Source organism: Rhipicephalus microplus, chromosome 6 (assembly GCF_043290135.1).
Source record: "Rhipicephalus microplus isolate Deutch F79 chromosome 6, USDA_Rmic, whole genome shotgun sequence".
Lineage (NCBI taxonomy): Eukaryota > Metazoa > Arthropoda > Arachnida > Ixodida > Ixodidae > Rhipicephalus > Rhipicephalus microplus.
This window is the reverse complement of record NC_134705.1, coordinates 79325349-79346194: the sequence shown is the minus strand read 5'-3', so window position 1 is coordinate 79346194 and position 20846 is coordinate 79325349. Positions and strand designations below refer to the sequence as shown.

Here is a 20846-nt window from a genome sequence, read left to right as displayed (position 1 = left end):
GACCGTTGGTTTGTGGATGGTATTCGGTTGTTTTGCGATGAGCTGTTCCACTAAGTCTCCTGACGTCTTGCATCAATTGGGCTGTAAAGGCTGTTCCACGGTCAGTGATAAGAACTGTTGGCGCTCCATGGCGAAGGACGATGTTGTTGATGAAAAAATACGCAATCTCATTCACGGTGCCTCGTTGTAGGGCTTTCGTTTCGCAGTACCTTGTTAAATAGTCAGTAGCGACTACGATCCAGCGGTTGTCATCATGTGACTTCGGGAAGGGCCCAAGCAAATCCATGCCGATTCGTTCAAACAGTTGTGACGGGGGTGCAACAGGCTGCAATAAACCAGCAGGGCGCACAGGTGGGGCTTTACGGCGATGGCAATGATTGCACGTTTTAACGTAATGCTTGACATCCTGGGTGAGCTTTGGCCAGTAGTAGCGAGTCCGAATCCGGGCAAGGTTACGTGCGAATCCTAGGTGGCCGGAGGAAGGCTCGTTGTGGCAGGCAGATAAAATGTCAGCACGTAGCCCAGGTGGCACGACGAGGAGGTACTCAGTCGCATAAGGTTCGAAGTTCTTTTTGTAGACGATGTCTTTGGCCATCGGTATCATCGTCCCTCGATGTCGTCGCGAGGGGTGCGCGTGAAAGGCAATCGGCATCAGTGTTCCTGCGGCCCAACTTGTAGACGACTGTAACCTCAAATTCTTGAAGGCGTAAAATCCACCTCGCGAGGCGCCTTGAAGGGTCCTTGAGATTGGCCAGCCAACAGAGAGCATGATGGTCCATAACTACTCTGAATGGACGGTCATACAGATACGGTCGGAACTTAGTTATCGCCAATAATAGCAAGACATTCCTTCTCCATGGCAGAGTAGTTAGTTTCCGCAGATGACAAAATGCGGCTAGCATAAGTGATGGGACGTTCAGCGCCGTCTTGCCACTGGACGAGCACTGCACCAAGACCGATGTTGCTTGCGTCAGTGTGAAGTTTGGTGGCGGCATCTTCATCAAAGTGCCCTAGTAAGGGTTCACTCTGAAGGCACTGCTGAAGCTGGGAAAAAGCGGCTCTCTGCTCTGGACCCCACACAAAAGGAGTATCCTCCTTTGTTAAACGGGTAAAGAGTTCAGCGATGTTGTCAAAGCTCTGGACAAAGCGCCTGTAGTAGGCGCAGAGACCCAAAACCGGCGCAAATCCTGTTTGTTCGAAGGAGGAGGAAATACAGAACAGCCATGGTCTTTTCTGGGTCTGGTCTAATGCCATCGTGACTGATAAGGTGGCCGAGGAACTTTAGTTCTTCGTAGCCGAAATGACACTTCTCTGGTTTTAGTCATAGGCCTACGGATTGAATAGCGACAAAGACGGACTGAAGTCGTTGTAAATGTTGCTCAAATGTTTTGGAAAAAACAACGACGTCGTCTAAATACACGAGGCAGGATTTCCACTTCAGACCGGACAGGACGGTGTCCATCATCTTTTGGAACGTTGCCGGTGCAGAGCACAATCCAAATGGTAACACTTTGAATCCGCGAGGGCGATCGGGAGTTATGAATGCTGTATTTTTCCCTGTCACGTTCATCGACCTCGATCTTCCAGTAGCCGCTGCGTAAATTCATTGAGGAAAAAATCGGGCATGTCGAAGTCGATCCAGTGAATCATCTATGCGTGGGAGAGGGCAGACGTCTCTCTTCGTCACTTTGTTGAGCTTCCGGTAATCGACGCAAAATCGAAGAGTGCCGTCTTTCTTTTTAACAAGTACGAAGGATGACGCCCATGGACTGTTGGAGCGCTGGATGACGTCGTCGTCGAGCATCTGTTTCACTTGAAAACGTATTGTCTCTTGTTCTTTTTGGGACACGCGGTAGGCGTGCTGTCGTACAGGCCGTTTGGTAGGGTCCGTTTTAATGCGGTGCTTCACGGTTGGGGTCTGCTTGATTTTGGAGGTGGACGCAAAGCAATCACTATACGTACGTAAAACCATGCGTATCTATCTGCTGTTGCTGCGCACAGGATAGCTGGCAATTCACGTCAACTGTACTGGCTAATGCAGTGCTACCTTCGGCAGCAGTGGCAATCGGAGCGATAGTGGAACATTCTTCGTCATCAATGGCTTCAAAGTGCGCGATCGCTGTTTGCTTTGCCAAGTGTTGGTACTGGCCGCCGAAATTCGTGATCAGAAGCTGAGTCCTCCGATGTTTCAGTTTGACGATAGCACGCGCGACACTAATCTGCCGAGCCAGGGCGCCGAGAGGTTAGTTTCAGCGATGCCACTACTCTTGTTGTCACAGTCGCTCTCCACAGTTACCAACATACTGGCTCGCGGCGGCAGTGCGATGGTGTCGTCAGCAATTCGTAGTGTTGTGGTCGGCACAACTGCATTCTTTCGTAGAGCTGTATGGTCGTTAGATAACGTTATGAGCAGGTCGCGAAGGTTAATAATGGCTCCATGCTCGCGGAGAAAATCCAATCCGAGAATCAGGTTTTTGGAGCATTCGCGCAATACAACGAAGGAAACAATGTACGTCGACTCACGAATTCAGAGGCGAGCAGTGCACATTCCTAGGGGTGTCAATAGGTGACCTCCCGCAGTCCGGAGGTTGGTTCCATGTCCCCAAGGTGTCGTTACCTTTCTTAGCTATGCAGCGAGGTCAGCGCTTATAACAGAATAATCGGCACCCGTATCTACCAGAGCGGTCAGCGGGTGGTTGTCGACAAGGACAGAGATACGAGCAGAGACCCGTTTGTCGTCGATGGCACACGTCGGTGAAAGAATGTCGTCGGATGTCGGCAGGCAAATCGGGGGAGGGTCTTGTAACGGTCAATCAACAGCGGCCTAACCCACAGAGGTCGCTGTTCTTAGTTTCCCCGGCACGTGCTTGTGGATTTTGGCGATCTTCCTGCAAGGACGTCTGCAAAGGTCGATTGTTGGCCAGGTGACGTGGAACGCCGTGGAGATGGTGAGCGGGATTGGCGACGCGGAAGGGTTGAGGATCATTGGCTTGCCAAGTATTCGGCGATAGCACGGGGCCGCTTACCATCTCTGGGTCGACGAGCATCCGGACGAAAGCCAGGAAGACCCATGTGCCTGTAGGCGCACTCACGGTAGATGTGACCTGGTTCACCACAGTGATAACATAGAGGCCGGTTGTCGAGAGCACGCCATACACTGGATTTCCGTGTAAGGGGTGGGTTGCCATACTGCGGTGGTCCCGAGTAGAACGACGGTGCCGTCTGCAGGGTGGACGGACGGTACGGATAGCCAACAGCCGGTGCAGGAGTACGTAGTGCTTCCGCGTACGTTAATAGCGGAGCTTCAGCTGGACGCGGGGCCATCATGGGTTGGACTTCGGCTGCACGCAGAGTCGTCATAGGGTGCACCAGCTGCCGGACCTCTTCGCGAACGACATCCGTTAGAGCAGCAACATGGGGCGGAGAGGACACCACGCACAGCTTTTGCATCTCCTCGAGCACAATACTGCGCACGAGCTCCGTCAGGTCTTTTACAGTCGTGACGTCAGGTGTTGGCAGGGCCGACGACACTGACGAAAGACTGCCAGGACGCTCATACTGGTACGAACGCTGCCTTAGCATTCTCTCCATTGTCGTGGCTTCGCGGAGGAAATCCTCTACAGTGCAGGGAGGGTTCCGCACTAGTCCCGTGAACAGCTGCTCTTTCACTCCCCGCATTAGGAGGCGCACCTTCTTGTCTTCCGCCATTGAGGAGTCGGCTCGCCTGAACAGCCGCGACATGTCCTCAACGAACATGGCAACACTCTAGTTCGGACGCTGGTTTCGGGAATTGAGGAGCCGTTCCGCTTGCTCCTTTCGGTCAGAGCCTCGGAAGGTATTTCGCAACTGGTTGCAAAACTCTGGCCAGGTTGTCATAGTGGCTTCATGGTTTTCGAACCAAGTGCGCGCAGAATCCTCGAGATAAAAGTAGACATATCGAAGCTTTCGCTCCTCCTTCCACTCGTTGACGCTGCCGCAACGGTTGTAGTAGTCAAGCCAGTCGTCGACGTCCTTGTAAGGGTCACCGTGAAACGGCTTCGGAGTTCGCGGGACGTTGAAGAACCATGGAGGAGGCAGCGCTGATGCTTCTTAGGTTTGCGTTCCCGCACTAGCCATACTACTGCCGAGTTGTGGAAATGGTCTGAATTCAGGAGGTAGGTCTAGTTGTCGCCTGCTACGCCGTAGGTCAGCTGGTTCTTCCAAGTCGCGACTAGTGTCGGGACCTTGCTGCTGATTTCAGTGCATACAACACTGCCCAGCACCTCCACCAGAAAATTTCACGTGATTACAGAACGACCACAACGTCTGTTCACAGGAGCAGCACTGGACGTCGAGCCGAACCAAACGTTAGAGCACGAGCACACCAACCATCCTCCTTTTCTTTCACACCATCGCACATACTCGCATTGGCATGGCTAAACCTCGTTCCATGCCTGTGGCAATATCATTGGTTCGTGCTGTTTATTTTTCTCATTATGGGGAGTTTGGGTTAATACAATCATTATTTATATACTACCTATGTGTTGAGTGATACCAAACGAAGAGCGTCCGAAATGGCATACAAATTTGAAAGTTAGAAATTCGAAAACTGGTGTGGCATAAAATACAGGCAGACAGACCCACAGACAGAAAGACGGACGGACGGAAAGACAGACAGACAGACAGATAGAGAGACAGACAGACAGACAGACAGCTGGACGGACGGATGGACGCTTCGTCTCATTCACCATTATGCACTCTATGAATATGCTGGAATTTTGTAGGTTCGCTACACAGTCATGTCACGTCATATAAAATTTAGTATATGTTCAGCGAACGAAATGGCCGCTAGCACGCCGCCAGCGTGGTATGCAATTCATGCCGTACATGACATCTGTACCATAATTTTCATGTAAGGATTCATTTTTTTCGTTTTTTATACAGTCATGTCTAGCCATAGCGAATTTAGTGTATATTCAACAAACAAAACCACTGCGAGCGCGCCATGACAGTGGAACATAAGTCATGCATACATTACACACATGCGATGATTTTTATGTTAACACTTTGCAGCTATATTGGTCACACAGCAACATTACATAGTAACAATTACAGTATATATCCAGTGAGTGAAACAGCCGCAAGCGCCCCATGAAGATGGCATATATGCCACAATTGCTAATACCTGCTCTTTATGTTGGTCTCACACTCTGGACAAGCCTCCTTATTTTTGGCTTACCTTAAACTAAGAAACAACTGCGAGAGTGCTATTAATGTAGCATTCAGATCATATCGTTCTTGTTATACGTGTCATGAGCTTCATGTTGCAACCTGACGTTTATATTCTTCATGCAGTCATGTAATGCCTCAGCAATATCAGAATTTCATACACTCAAATTTGTGTACCATTTCAAAAACTTTTCGTACGGTAAAACTCAACACGTAGATATTTATTTATTTATTGTAATGAGCCCGAACTCCTCCCAATAATGAGAACAGTAAACAGCCTATACCGATGATATTGTAACGAAGATGTGAAAGGCAGAGAAGAGAAACGAAATAAGACGAAGAGGTTGGCAAGATCGCAGTGCACGTACAGCGAATGACCACCGCTCACCTCTTGTAAATAAAACCATTTCATCACAACTCGCTGTAACAGTTGTGATGGAGGTGCGGGGTAATCGACACCCGTAACGGAGATTGAACTGCAGGTTCATCGACGGAGCCGTCACTTTACTGGACTTCCACAGAATCCATCTGGGCTGTACATGTCCCACAGTGCAGGTGAACATCGACCCCTATCAATTTCAGCGCCAACCAGTCCGGCTCCACAACTGAGAGACGGTCGTCCCTTCACCGGAAGACCAGATGAAGACGTCGAGGCTTGGCTCATCCATGACAAACGGGTGAGCACCGCCAACAAATGGGATGCCGCTTCTCAGCTTTCGAACGTCGCGTTCTTTCTGACGGATACTGCGTTAATGTGGTACGATAATCGCGAGGAAACGCTAACTACGTGTAACAGATTTGTTTCTGAGATCAAAGAGCGTTTCGTTGACCCGACAATGAAAGTAAAAGAGCAAAACAGACGCTAATGCAATGCGCGCAAGTGCCAGGTGAAACTTGCACGACCTACATTGCGGAAGTTATAAAGCTATGTAGGATAATTGACTCCGGAATGTCTGAGAAAGACAAAGTCGGGCACATTCTAAAAGAAATCGCCAAGGATGTTTACAGTTTTCTCATCACGAAAGACATCCTGACATCTTTCGCCGATGTCATTCGCCATTAGCACACTCTTGAGCAAATGAAGACCAGGTGCATCACGCCGAAGTTGGACAGGCTAGCCAATGTGACGACTATCGCAAGTATAGAGAACAACCAGCCACTTGATCTTGCGTCAACGATCCGGCAAATAGTACGTGAATGACTCGGCCTGTACGCGCAAGTTGCACACCATCCAAACACTCATCCTCCCTACCTGTCACCAGAGTTTGAGCGACACGTTGCTCCATTCTCCTCGCACTGAGTGGCGAAGGGCGCTGAGGATTCTGATGCCGCACCTCAGTATCAGCGACGTGTCTACAATAGAGGCCTTGCCTATGACGCTCGATCACGACGAGGACAGCCGCGTTCTTATGCTCAGGACTCTGAGTCGGACTACGTCCCGCTGCGGCAAGGACAGCACCAGCCCTACTACCAAGATGACACGACCAATACAATGGATTCTAGAGAGTGGCAGCCACCCGTTATTCGCGTGATAACGAACTTCATCGCCGACAGCAGCGGCCCAGGATTCGTTATGATTAATATAGTATAAACCGTGACCCTCCCGTGTGCTACAACTGTGGTTTCACTGGGCATATCACTCGGTATTGCCGTCAACAACGCCACCCGTCACGAAGGGCTCCAGCCAAGTCTTCGCCACCAAGACCCGGTGCTTCATATGAGCTGCCGACAAACTACTTGTTTCCAAGGGACCGTTTTTCACGCGAGACCAAACGAAGCGATTCGCCAGCATCCGAGTGGAGTTTGACACCACCATTCAACCGTTCTCGTCGCTCGCCGTCTACTCAGCGTCGTTTTTTCTCTCCAACGCCGGGAAACTAGCACCCGTGGCCAATGGAGGTGAGGTTGCCGGACGGTTTTTTCAAAATATGCCTCTACTTGTTGTTATGCTCAAAAACAAAGTGAATGTGTTGGTAGATGGAGTACCGACGATGGCGTTAGTTGACACTGAGAGACTGTGTCTGTGATGAGCCTCGCCTTAAGAAACCGCTTAGGTCACAAAGCCATGTTTTCAAGAATGGTACTATTACCTTTCGTGGAGTAGTGGAGTAGAGGCGAGTGGCTGCATCCTCTTGGTTTATATGTTGTCATTGTTTCATTGGCTGGGAAAGTATTTGTATCCGAATTTCTGGTTCTATCTCGTTCTTCACACGATATCATTCTTCGTATCGATTTTATGGAGCAATGCGGTGCTTTCGTCGACTGTGGTAGTGGTGAAGTATTATTAAACAATCTGTTTCTACCGCCGCTTTCCAATTAAGACTACCGCGGCGATGACCAGAACACACTTAGTGTGCTTGATGAAGTGACAGCACCATCTTGGTGCCGAACACACGTTAAAGTCTCTTCCACAGTGGTTAAAGCTGCTTCTGCTGACCTTCTAGGGGGGCCTCTGCACAACAGCTGTTCTAAGGAGGACATACTTGTGCCCAGTTTTGTAGTGTACATGACAAAAGGAGTAGCAACATTGTGGGCGCTGAATTGTTCTACCACGCCGGGTGTGCTGCCTCGCGGGATGAAGATAGCTCTCTTCGATGAAGCCCCATGCAGCTCGATAGCGGCATTACTTACGGACCTAACCACCTCTTCCGCTCCTTGCGATATTCATCCTAATGAAGATCGAATACTCGGTATGATCAGCAGTGCTCTCAGTGCAACAGAACGGCAAGCGCTGGTACAGGTTCTTTCCCAGCATGTTGCTGCTTTTGACTTCAAACATAGAGATGCACCCCTTCAGTTACCCTCGTTTTGCGCTCGTCACAGAATAGAGACCGGCTGTGCACACACCATCCACCAAAATCTCTATCGAGTGTCTTTTTCTGAGCGCAAAGTTATCGCCGAACAAGTATAGGGCATGCTGAACAAACGTGTCATGCAAGAGTCGTCCAGCCCGTGGGCAGCCCCTGTAATTCTTGTCAGGAAAAAGGATGGTTCCTGGAGATTCTGCGTAGATAACGGGCGTCTAAACACTGTGACGAAAAAAGCCGTATATCCCTTACCGCGGATTGCTGACGTCATAATTGCTTGCATGCCGCTTCCTATTTTTCAACGCTCAATTTGCGATCTGGTTATTGGCAAATAAATACCAATGGAACGCGGCGACAAAGAAAAGGCTGCTTTCTTAACTACGGATGGCCTTTTTGAATTTCATGTCCTGCCTTTTGGCCTTTGTAATGCTCCTGCCACTTTTGAAAAATTTATGGATACAGTATTACGTGGTTTAAAATGGGAAATATGCATGTGCTACCTTGACAATGTTGCGATCTTTGGCAGCACGTTTGAACAACATAACAACCGTCTGAGTCTTGTTATCGACTGAATCGAAAAAGCCGGGCTGGTTTTGAATTCCAAAAAAAAAATGTCGCTTTGGCGAACGTCAAACTCTGGCATTGGGGCACTTAGTCGACAAGGATGGCGTCAGACCCAATCCTCGCAAAATAGAGGCCGTGAGCTCTTTCAAACCACCGCAGTCCCCACGAGAACTTTGTTAATTTGTAGGCCTATGCTCATATTTCCGTCATTTTGTTCCACGATTTGAGGAGATCGTGTATCTGCTGACAAGCATCTTGCGACAAGATGTGACGTTCAACTGGACACCAGAGTGTGACGCCGCATTCTCTCAACTTAAGTTTGAACTAACGTCAGCACCACTGTTGCGTCCCTTCGACCCATCTTGCCCGGCTGAGGTCCACACTGACGCTAAGTGTATCGGCGTAGGAGTGGTGCTCGTACAACGTCACATTGGCGCAGAGCATGTCGTTGCATATGCCAGCCGTTGCCTGAGCAAATCTGAACGCAATTACACAGTTACGGAACAAGAATGTCTGGCAGCTGTTTTCACTGTACAGGAGTTTTATTGTTACCTTTACAGGAGGCCATTTAAGATAATTACCCATCATCATTCGTTATGCTGGTTGGTCGGTTTGCGTGATCCTTCTGGCTGCCTCGCACGTTGGGCGCTGCGACTTCAGGAATACAACTTTACGCTGTCGTAGAAGAGTGGCCGTCATCACGCTGACGCACACTGCCTTTCCTGGATTCCTCTTGCGACTACCGACTACGATGTTGAGAATTTCGTTGACTGCCTTGCTGCTGTTACAAGCACGTTCCCCGATACAGCTGACTCCCAGGGAGAACGCCGCAATGATATAAACCCGAATCCTCTTTTTGCCGCCGCCCATACCTCCCAACACAGTGTCGCTTTACGGTTAGAGACAAGTTGATTTATAAGACTAACTGCTCTAGACTTGGAGCACATTTTCTGTTAGTTGTCCCCGAGAGCCTTCGCTCCGATGTTCTACGTGCTATGCATGACGATGCGACATCTGGTCATTTCGGCTTCATACGAAATCTGCACCGCACGCAGGAACGCTTCTACTAGGCCAAGATGTACGAAACAACAAAGCGTTACCTCGCTAGCTGCGAGACGTGCCAATGTCACAAGCACCCGGGTACCAATACACCAGGTCCCCTTCAGCCATTAACGGCACCCAGCATGCCTTTTGAAAAAGTAGGAATTGACATTCTGGGTCCATTACCGTTATTTAACAACAAGAACCATTAAATATTTGTCTGCGTGGATCATCTCACACGGTATGCTGAAACCACAGTCATTCACTCTTCTACCGCTGCTTTCGCGGCAGTCTTTTTGCTCCACTCTGTGGTTCTTTGCCATGGCCCACCGCGTTTTATTATCAGCGACCGTGGCCGCCAGTTCACTGCTGACGCCGTTGAAGAATTACTTCGCATGTGCACGACACAGCTCCGCCATTCCACGCCCTATCATCCGCAGACAAATGGCCTCGTTACAGGGACAAACAGAGCGCTGATCAACATGCTTTCCATGTACGTTTTCTCCAATCACAAGAACTGTTATGACGTGCTGCATTTTATCACGTACGCGTACAACACGGCAAAATATGAAACAATGAACTTTCGCCTAATTTATTTGTTGTACGCCAGGTTGTCTTTGAGCCCTCTGGACACTTTTTTACCCTTCGTTCTACACAAGGACGATTCTGTATCAAACACCTTGTGCCTCACGGAAGAAGCCCGCTGAATGGCTCGTCTTCCGACTCTGGCTTCTCAACGTCGTTTGAAGGAACGATACGACGGCCGTTACGAACAAGTATCATTCGAAAAAGAAGACTTGGCGTTGCTTTGGACACCGCGACGCAAGCGTGGATTGTGTCAAAAGCATCTGTCACGATATTCAGGCCCGTTTGTAGTTTTGGAGCGTCTCAACTAGCTTACCTACATAATAGCTCGTCTTTTGACAAGTGGTTGACGATCGAGCAGAACGCATCTCACTCACATTGCTCGCCTAAAACCTTTTTACCCTCCTTGTGCATCTTCACTCACCCTACTGGCTTCGTCTGCTTGCGGGGTAATGTAACGGACATGTGAAAGCAGAGAAGAGAAAGGAAAGAAGACGAAGAGGCTGGCAAGAGCGCACTGTGCGTACCGCGAATGACCAAGGCTCGCATGTTGTAAATAAATCATCTACCACTTTATGGTAACTCTTAACATTCAAACTCTCTGTGTACTGTATTACTTATGTGCTTCGACATTCAGAGCTCCTCCCCTAAACTTATAATAAATGATTGCATTAGTTATAATTAGTTAAAACTAATAGCGTTGTACAGCATAAGGACGTTGTCAACAGTGAAAGCCTGAAAAGCACTAAGCGACAATACAAACATTTGTCGCGAAGGCAATGTCTCTCGGAAAGCTTCTTCTTTTTCAGCTACAGCTGGAGTTTCTTGTTTTCCGGGTGCTCTTGTTAGAGGCGCTATTTAACGACTTGTCTCGAGGAGGGTGGCTCGAGAAAGAATGAGAATCTGAAAAGAAAAAGCTGCATCCGGTCGGTTACTGTGCGCGCTGCGCACCAAACCAGGCACTGCACCATCCTTCCGTCCAGGCTGCAGAAATTAGGCGTCTTCCTCTTCTTCTAACAAATACCACCACCACCCCAAACGAGCGCGCCGCCGCTTGCGTCCTCCGGGGCCATCGGGAGCCGACATTCGAGCACTTGTGTGCGCGTCAAGGCCGTTTTAGAGAATGTGCCCGTTTCAAAAAGCTGCTACAGTTTTGTTGCGAGGCAGGCTTCACGCGACCATGAAAACTCGTTTTGGGACTGGTTGTCCTCGGCTTGCCTGATTGGTCCGTGCGCCCAAGGATGCTGGCAAACCCTATTTAGGAAGCGACTCGGGCCCTTTTTGAGGTGAGCGGACTTGAGGTCAACAGCGCATCTCACCACAACAGACCAGTCATGCAAGCCGAGGGGTATTCCATCATTTTTCATGTTTTGTATTAGTGACCGAGTGCATTGTGCAAATTTAAGTTATATTAGATAAATAAACTCCCAATCAGTGTTCCACGAAATTATCGTGGCCACTTGTCATCGCTTGTCTGGGTGAAATCGCTGCCACGCTTCTTCTTCTGGATGGTCTTCAGATGTGTCTAACTCAAACAACCCCGAAGTTTCGCTACAAAGTAGTAGAGGTTGCTCGGTAGCGATATTACCACTCTAAAATTATGCTCCGAGTCAATAACAAGCACCAGGACACAGCCTTGGTCAGAACAGAACCCCCTACCTTTTTCCGCTATGTCTACCCTCCAAGCAAGGCCTTTGTGGGACCTCCAGTTTTTAAAGGCACGCCGGAGGAATATATTTCTGAGTGGCTACTTTGCTACGATTATGTTGCGTCACTCAACAATTGTGACCAAACCACAAAGGTAAAATTTTATATTTGGCACTAGATGGTGATGCAAAAAAGTGGCACACGACACAACTTTTAAAAGGTGCCCCAAATTCACCCGATTTAGATCGCTCATTTGCAGCTACAAAACCGGACACAGCTGCCTTCCAAAACCCCTGAGCAGTATTATTATAATTTCGCACAACTTTGTGCTAGGGTCAGCCCGTCCTTAACAGAAGACGATCGGTTGCAGCACCTTTTGCACGGTTTGTGCCAGGACATTAAAAAAAATTGTAATTGCGAACCCGGAAACCTGTGCTTCTTTTCTCCAAATTTTGGCGCGCATCAACCAGGCATCTTTAGTCAGTCGTGCGTCAGGAGCCGAGCCGATTGGCGTTACTATTCTACCGGCATGCAGTCATGGACGCAACACATCGCACCTCCGGTTGGAATATCACCCGCCGCAGCAACAATACGGCCCCCTCCGTGTGTCGCCAGCTGCGGCGCGGGCGAGTTGCGTTACCCGCTGAAGGCTCCCGACCGCAAAAGTGACCTAGAGACAATCGCTGACTCCATCGCGTCGCTTTCTGACCAGCTCAAAAGCATCGATGAGGAGATGCGTCGCCCTCCAATGACTTGCCACCACGAAGCTCCCGCACCAACGACGGCTGTCACCAATGCCGAATTCGCCGCTGCGTAGGCCACAGAGCGCAAGAGTGCAGGCAGTGGTTTCGAGATGACAGGAATGATCAAGCAGCACCTGTGAAGAACCAGTATGGACAGCATAACCCTTTGGGAAACGAGAATGGCCGGGTCTAGGCGGTCAGCCCGGCCGCCCTATCGGCACAGTATCTGAAAGTCAGGTGATCAAAAGCCCAATTATGCGACAGTTTGAGCAGGTTAACGCCACCACGCTTTCTCGCCTTCCCCATGATCCTGCGCCCGTAAACGAACGAACCTCCTTACCGTTGCTGGTTCTGGATCAGGCACGTGTTGGAAGAAAGCAGAAAGAAGACTCGTGGATGAGAGGCATCATGCGAAACCTCGAAAAGACGGGCATTCCCGTTGTCAGAAAAATTAAAGAGACGGTACGGAGCGTTCGGCTGGTCGATGGTTATTTGCATCGAAGGACGCAGGGTGTGGGGATCGCACGGCACTCGTTGTTCCTCACAGATTGAGAACCAAGGTTATAACACATTGTCATGAAGACATAACGGCAGGTCACCTCGGACTCTGGCAAACTTGGGAGAAAATGAGGAGGCGCTACTTTTGGTCATATATGTTTGCGCATGAACGCGAATACGTAGCATCCTGCCCGGAGTGCCAGACAACTAAACCGGAACCCGGCGTCCCTCCGTTTTCCTCTTTGCACGGCAGAAAACCGCTTTTGCCCATTGACGCAAGCCCCCACTCTCACTGCGGGAACGAGACAATGCCACACCGGCTCACAGAGCCCGAAAAGATAAATGCGAAAGAAAACAGCGAGCCAAAAACAAGAACGCCTACGAAGTCAAACGATGCAATGAGTCTTATAGCGAGGGGGACTTGCTGTACGTGTGACCTCCCCCACGAACAAAGAGAAACGCATCTCTTTTTTGCAACGACAGCAAACCTCACCGTCTTCTGCTCCGCGTAGGTGAAAACATCTAGGAGGTGTTACCCCAAAAAGAGCAAAAACGTCACGTTGTTAATGTTAAGCGTCCACAGACCTCCCACGTTCGATGCTCTTCAGTTGCCGACGACGTGGACGATGAATCTGGTGATAATCAGGAGGTGCACGATCTAAGTGGTGATGTGCGTGGGCGCAGTGCAAGAAGTGATATCCGCGAACAACATCAAGGTGTTCACGTGCGCGGGTGCAGTGCGAACAGTGATGAACAAGAAATGCATCTAAATGTTGTGCACGAGTGTGGTTCGCGAATGGGTCAAGAACTCAATTTGCGGCATAGTGTGCGCGGGCAGAGACCAGTGTTCATGTACAGCAGTGCGAAGGCTCCAACACTGACACTGAACTTTACTCCGACTGGAAGACATTTCGAAGTGGTAACAACGCACAACAGAATGTTGGCGCTTACAGCAAAGACACTGAGTTGTATTACAGTGCCGACGAGTGAACTGCATTGAGTTCTGTTTCGCGATAATTTTGTTTTACATCTCTGGTTTCAAATACGTAATTGTTACAAGTTTTTCACCTTTTAAACACTTTTATAAACATCTCTTCAAAATGAGCACTTCATAAACTTGTTAAATGCCAAACCTTTTTGTGTCTTTGTTCTATTTGTTTTCGCGCTTTGCAGATAAAACGAGTGCGTCACTCTTTTTCGTCGGGGGTAGGTGTCACGAAGGCAATGTCTCGCGGAAAGCTTTTTCGTATTCAGCTACAGCTGGAGTTCATTCTTTGACAAGTGCTCTTGTTAGAGGCGCTATTCAACGACTTGTCTCGAGGAGGGCGCCTCGAGAAAGAATGAAAAGCTACATCCGGTCGGTGACTGTGCGCTCTGCGCCCCAAACAAGGCACTGCACCGTCCTCACGACCTGGCTGCAGAAATTAGGCGCCTTTCTCCTTATTCAACCAATACCACCACCGCCCCAAACGAGCGCGCCGCCGCTTGCGTCCTCCGGGGCCATCGGGGGCCGACATTTGAGCACTTTTGTGCGCTTCAAGGCCATTTTAGAGAATGTGCCCATTTCAAAAAGCTGCTACAGTTTTGTTGCGAGACAGGCTTCACGCAACCATGAAAACTCGTTTTGGGATTGGTTCTCCTCGGCTTGCTTGATTGGTCCATGCGCCCGCGGATGCTGGCAAACCTTATTTAGGAAGCGACTCGGGTCCTTTTTGAGGTGTCGGACTTCGAGTGAACAGCGCATCTCACCACCGGAGACCAATCATACAAGCCGAGGGGTATGCCATCATTTTCCATGTTTTGTATTTGTGACTTAGTGCATTGAGTATATTTAAGTTGTATTAGATAAAATAAACCCCCATTGAGTGCTCCCCGAAATCGTCGTGTCGACTTGTCATCGCTTGCCTGTGCAGAATCGCTCCGACGCTTCTTCGTTTGGATGGTCTTCAGATGTGTCTAGCTTAAACGACCCCGAAGTTTCGCTACACATTGCTCAGTATTCATTCTTTGAAGAACGCTCCCCATATCGTTACACCCAGCTTTGACGCAGCAGAGATGTACCATATTGCTAAGCATGTCTGAGCTTAAGTCATTGTTGGCATGCACGCGTTCCAATCAGAATTCCACAGGGACGTGACTACTGGGCTTACCTTGATAGCGGCACATAGACAAGCTTTTCCTCCCCCGCTGTACGTCATTACCAAGTTTTAGGATGGCGGGGCACCTCGCTGTCGCATGCACACACCTGCTCATCGCGCAGTTCCTGCCGTTGTACTCTCCACGCTCACGAAGGCTTCTTCGAAGCCACGTTTAATGAGAAAGCTGACAGAGGTCGAGCGTGAGAACGGCTACCGACGGTGGTCAGCCGATACACGATCTGACATGGGAGAGAGTGTGGCACGCAGAGAATCTATCCCCTCTCGTTTTGTATTTCAAACGTGACTTTTGCCAATGCACTACCTGTTATGAAATTGTTTTTGCGATTGGTTGTGGCGATGCGAGCCGACACGTGTGATTGGCTTGTGTGGAGACCCTTTGTTCAACCGAAGGTTGAAAAAAGGATGTTTTATTATGAAACAGGCAGCGGAAGTTCGGGCTTGAACTAGGGCAGACTTCTGAGGCCGCAATAAAGCGTTTCTTCGCCGGACTACGGCTCTTCCTTCGTGCTGCCACCATGCAACCGGGTGATCGGGGGGCGCCCGTTCCAAACCTCAAACACCTTTTCTCCTTAGCTATCGTGTAGAAGCTAGCCGAATAGAAGGAAATGACTGTGGGGCTTTTCACTCCCTGCCCTCGTTGATTGTCAGTGCGATCGCTATCTCCTGCGCTTCTGCAATAGAGGCTTGTGGTATGAAGGCACAATGCGTAATGTTTCCTTTTTGGTCTTGGACCACGGCATCATTTTCTTTGCGTTTGTCTGACATGGGGCAACGTCTGTTAATCTCGCCTTATTCAAATAGTTTGCCTTTTTATTAATGTAAGCTGCTATTGATTTACGTCTTCCAGCATGTAGGATGGATCGATGTACTTCGGTAGGGCACATACATTGTACCACGCTCTGACTGAGCACGACCATTCTTTAGCTCTTCCATGGGCCCGTACTTGTTCACCGAGGCCGATCCTCTGGAGAATTTCTGTTCCTGTTGGCGTCTGCAGCTGGCGGTTCATTTGGGTGGTTACTTGCGCTTCAGCCAAATTATCAAATCTATTGTGGAGTCGAAGTGCTAATACCTTCGCAGTTGAAGTGCTTTGTGGTAGTCGCAGAGCGGCTTTTTGTGCCATTCTTATTATTTTATTCGCTTTTTCTTTTTCCTCTTTAATCATGTTGTGGTAGGGGAGCGAGTACGTTAGTCTGCTGATGAATAAGCTCTTTACCAAGCGAAGTGCAGGTTTCTTTTTCAGCACAGCACGATTGTTCGTTATTCGAACTATCATACAAACAATATGTAAAGCTGTTCGTATAATAATGCTGAGTGTGTGGAGGCATAGCTGATTGGACTTAAAGCACATCCCTAAGATTTAAGAGTCGTTTTCACTGTAATAATATTGCCTTCTCGCTTGATCTGAAGACGAAGGCTCGGGTGCATCCTTTGTTTTTGTTTTTTGCTTTTGGAGAATTGAATGAGTTCCAATTTGTCCGCTCAACACTGAAGTCCTCTTTCTTTAGTGTACTCTTCGATCGATTTCGCTGCTATTTGGAGTCATTTTTGTTTTTCTGCCAAGCTACCCTTGGTTGTCCTTATACTGATGCCATCCGCATAGAAGGAGTGTTGGATGTATGGAATATTTTCGAGTTTTTTTTGGCTAGACCAATATTAGCTATGTGGAAAGAAGTAGGTGACATCGGAGCACCTTGCAGTGTGCCTTTGTTTGGTGGGTGGAAGGCTTTGAATTCGTCCTCGCCTACTTTGATGGCAGCGGTTCTTTTAGTAGGAAAATTTTCGATGTATTGGTATGTCCTTTGACCGCAGTTGGTCTCTGCTAACCCATCTAATATATTCTTATGGCTTACGTTGCCAAAAGCGCCTTTTATGTCAATGGGCACGACAATGCTTTCTCCTGCTTTCGGAACATTTGTTAGTACTTTCTCCTTTAAAAGTACAAGAATATTTTGTGTCGAAAGGCTTGAGCGGAAGCCAAACATGGTGTTTCGCAAGACGTTGTGCTCAAGATGTCATTGAATTGTGGCATTTATTATTCTCCTAAACAGCTCGCCCAAGTGCGATATAAGAGAAATCGGCCTGATGTTTTATATTGCCAATTTTTTCCCTCGTTTTGGTATCATAATTGTCACAGCGCGGTGCCATTGCTGATGTATTGTGCTTGTTACGCAGTGTTTGTTGATGAAGCTTAGCAGCGCTGTAATGGCTTCATCATTCAGGTTGCGAATCATGGCATTGGTGATTTGATCCACCCCAGGCGCTGTGTTGCGTTTCATGCTGCTCTGATCTCGGCATGTGTGAAAGGCGCGTCCATTTCTGAGTTTGCGAGCCCAGTGTATTTAGCCTTGTAAGGAGCTGTGACACCTCAAGCTCCGAAGCACTTGGTATAGATCTCTTCAAGGAGGTCGTCTCGTGAGCCTGGATATGAGTGCCATAACCTTTTTAAAGATTTTTGTCCTTTGCGTTTAGTTTTCAGTGGGTAAATCATGGCTCTGAAGATATTCCATGTCTTAGCTGTTGCTAAGGTTTCATTTAGAAAATCGCAGAAATGTTTCCAGTTGGCTGTTGCGAGTTGATTGGCACAGTCTTCGGCTTGCTGCGTTAGAGATTTCTTTTCGCTCTGAGCTTCCTATATTGTTTATGTCTTTTCCGTCATTTAGTGAGGTTCCGTCTTGCTTCCCACAGGCGGAGGAGGTAAGCATCTACTTCAGAGGTGTTGTCTGTTCTAGAGACAGTTTTGCTGTGCCTTTGCTTTTCATTTCGAATTACTTTGCACCACTTGCCCTAGTCGTCTGTTGCAGTGATGTGTACTTTCAGTGACTTTTTATAAGCATGGCAGTGTGTTAGTTTAGCTGTGCTAATGTGATTGCGGATACGGCCCATGCAAATTCTGGTGCATAGTATGTAATGATCCCTGCCCAGGTTCTCAAAGGTCTTATACCAGTCTACGCTTTGACAGTTTTGCACTATTGCCAAGTCCGGACTTGCGTTCATGAATATGCTGTTCCCTATTCTCGTTATAACTGCAGGGTCTGTTAACGGTGTCGTTCCCATTACCTCTTATATGTCTTGAGATATTGTTTTGCATTCTGTTTCTTGGATCATATATTCCCGACTTACAAGCCTGACATTAAAGTTCTCAACTATGATTAGTGGATTTCTTTTCGCGAATATTGCTATCTCTTAAAACAGCGTGTCGAACGCCACTTTTTTTGTCTTGAAGGAGTATGTGTATTAAGTACGAAGGCACTCTTTTTCTGGCTTGCTTTGTAAGTGATTTTTGTTATGAGATGCTGGATATCTCTCCCTTTTATGGGCTTATGACATATTGCTGTAATTGCGTTATCAAATAATGCACCAGCTTTCTTTTCTGCATCCCCGGTATTATAAGACTTGTAACCCCGTAAATTTGGACGTGTTCCAGTTTCCTGAACTGTTATGATCGCAGATGGTCTTTGTTTGTTTAAGAACCACCTGGGGTTCTTAAACGTGCATGGAAATCTGAGCACACCTGCCTACAACATGTTCGCCTCCATCGAAAATGCAGTCGCCACAGCAAGGATTCCATCCCGCAAACTGCAGGCCAGCAGCCGAGTACTTTAGCCACTAGATCACCGTGGCGGGGCGCAAAGAGTGATGTCAAAAGGGCCACAGGTGATGAGGGTTCATTGGATAGCGGCAAAGAAAGAACAAAAAAAGAACTCTGTGTAACCACCAAAAGGACAAAAAAAAAGAGAGAATGCATTTCAAGATAACTTCATGGCAACCACTTTTCTTCTTGGATAAGGTCGGGTTGCCTTAGAACGCGTAGCTTTATAGTGCAATTTAGTAAGAAATAAGAAACTTTTACAAGTTGTGCGAATACTAAAGACATGACGGAGCCTACTCTAATTGTATGGGCAAATTCCCACCCAGATGTACGCTTAGGCATGCGCCTACATGACACCCTGCGTTTCAGGGATGGCAATGAAAAGATGCACACGTCTACGAAAGAAATAAGAGAAGGGGTAGAAAATTTGCAGAATAAAGTTAGAGATAAAGGACCTAAATAGATAGTGGGAAAAATATGGTCATTCTACCGTAAAAAAGCAGTGACCTCAGCTCTGAGTTTACGCTTTTTTTTTATCGTGACATCAATTTGTTCGTAGTATACAAGCCACTACACCAACTTGAAATTGATTTTCCTTATTTTGTGAATTGTGGCGGCGTACATGTCTTGTTATGAAGTAAATGCTAAGCATTCATTCGTATAACCAACCACTGATTAAGAAAACATCGGCTGGTAGAGGGTCTTTCCCGACCAGGACGCTCATGAGCAGGCTCGCCTAGACCAACAGCGCGCTCACCGGAGAACAGTATTGCCGACGAATAGCGAGTCTCTAATGACATTGATCTTATTGTTTGAAAATTACATTCGTTATCACATCACCAGATAGCACAGATGCTTTAATATAAGGCCTGAGAAGCCTAGGCGCAAATTCAGCTTGGTTGGTTTGACAGTTATCGCTTTATGCACAAGCCTGGTTGTATAATGTATTTTCAGAAAAGCTCTGTTACAAAACAAGAGAAAACCCAGGCAGCGTTTCACACGGTTCTAGCTAAATTAAACATGAGCTTGGTTCCGAAACAACGTGTCCTAAATGAGAACTTGCTACACATTCAATGCTACCTTTATGCTACCGACAGCAAAAACAAAAGCGCATATCAATAGAAGATTGTAATTCTAATTTTAGACGTTGATTAGAGATCACACGTTTATGTTCGTGTTAAAAAATGAAACGTTCTTACGACCTTCCCTTTATTGGGAAACATTACAAGGTGCACCATAAGTATTCTTTGTTTGTAGAAAGTGACATTAAGGTCACAGAAATGCGACCCCTTTTTCCAGCAGCTAGCTGATTGATATGTTGCGCAGCGCTGGCTCCCACTTGTGCTGAACAGGCTTGAACTGCCACTTGTCCGGCTGCCCGAGGTGACTGCCGGGCAGTCCACTGGTGCTCCATTGGAAGGGTGGCTGGTTTCTCCACGTCGGCCCACTCTCACCAACAAACTCTAATGACGGGAACAGCTCATTACTTGTAACCTGAGAGTCAAAATAAGGTAATGAAACATTATCATTACTCGGAAACAACTATTAGCCCTATCGTTGTATTGAGAGCTGCTAGATGCATTGAGCTCTTTTGAATGTGCGTGAACTCCACAGCTTATGCCTAACTTGTCATTATTTCGCACAGCGGAATAGGGTTTCCAATCATTCAAACATCGTTGAGGTGCAATTTTTTTACTTGGCTTTACTCTCTGCCACCCCGTCCTTCAACCTCCTTGTCCATCATCCACAAGCTCTGCTCTCTCCCACCACTGTCCTTGCTGTCCCTTACGCATGCTCTAGTCAGTAGTGGTGGTTGCCGAACTCATTCCGAGCCTGCCCGCCTAAGTGACTTTAGTAAGTGGCACTCGGATCAGGCTGTTAAAACGTGCGACCGTCTATAATGTTGCCTGCTAAGTGAGATTTATATGAATGCGCAATAAGTGAACACCCATTGTTCGCTACCACATATACAATTGTACATTGTAATCTTGCGTTATTCTAT

The 20846-nt window shown here is 47.9% G+C and overlaps 1 protein-coding gene across 1 annotated transcript in view; it reads right to left on the bottom strand.

Annotated features, from left to right (window-relative positions):
- Nucleotides 1-20036: 20036 nt before the first annotated feature.
- LOC119168591 (putative phospholipase B-like 2) overlaps nucleotides 20037-20846 on the bottom strand; it is a 70888-nt gene continuing 70078 nt past the window's right edge. Inside the window, exon 11 of the mRNA XM_075867710.1 lies at nucleotides 20037-20338. Within this exon, the coding sequence (XP_075723825.1) occupies nucleotides 20147-20338 (192 nt within the window). The 3' untranslated portion in view covers nucleotides 20037-20146. The remainder of the gene's footprint in view (nucleotides 20339-20846) is intronic.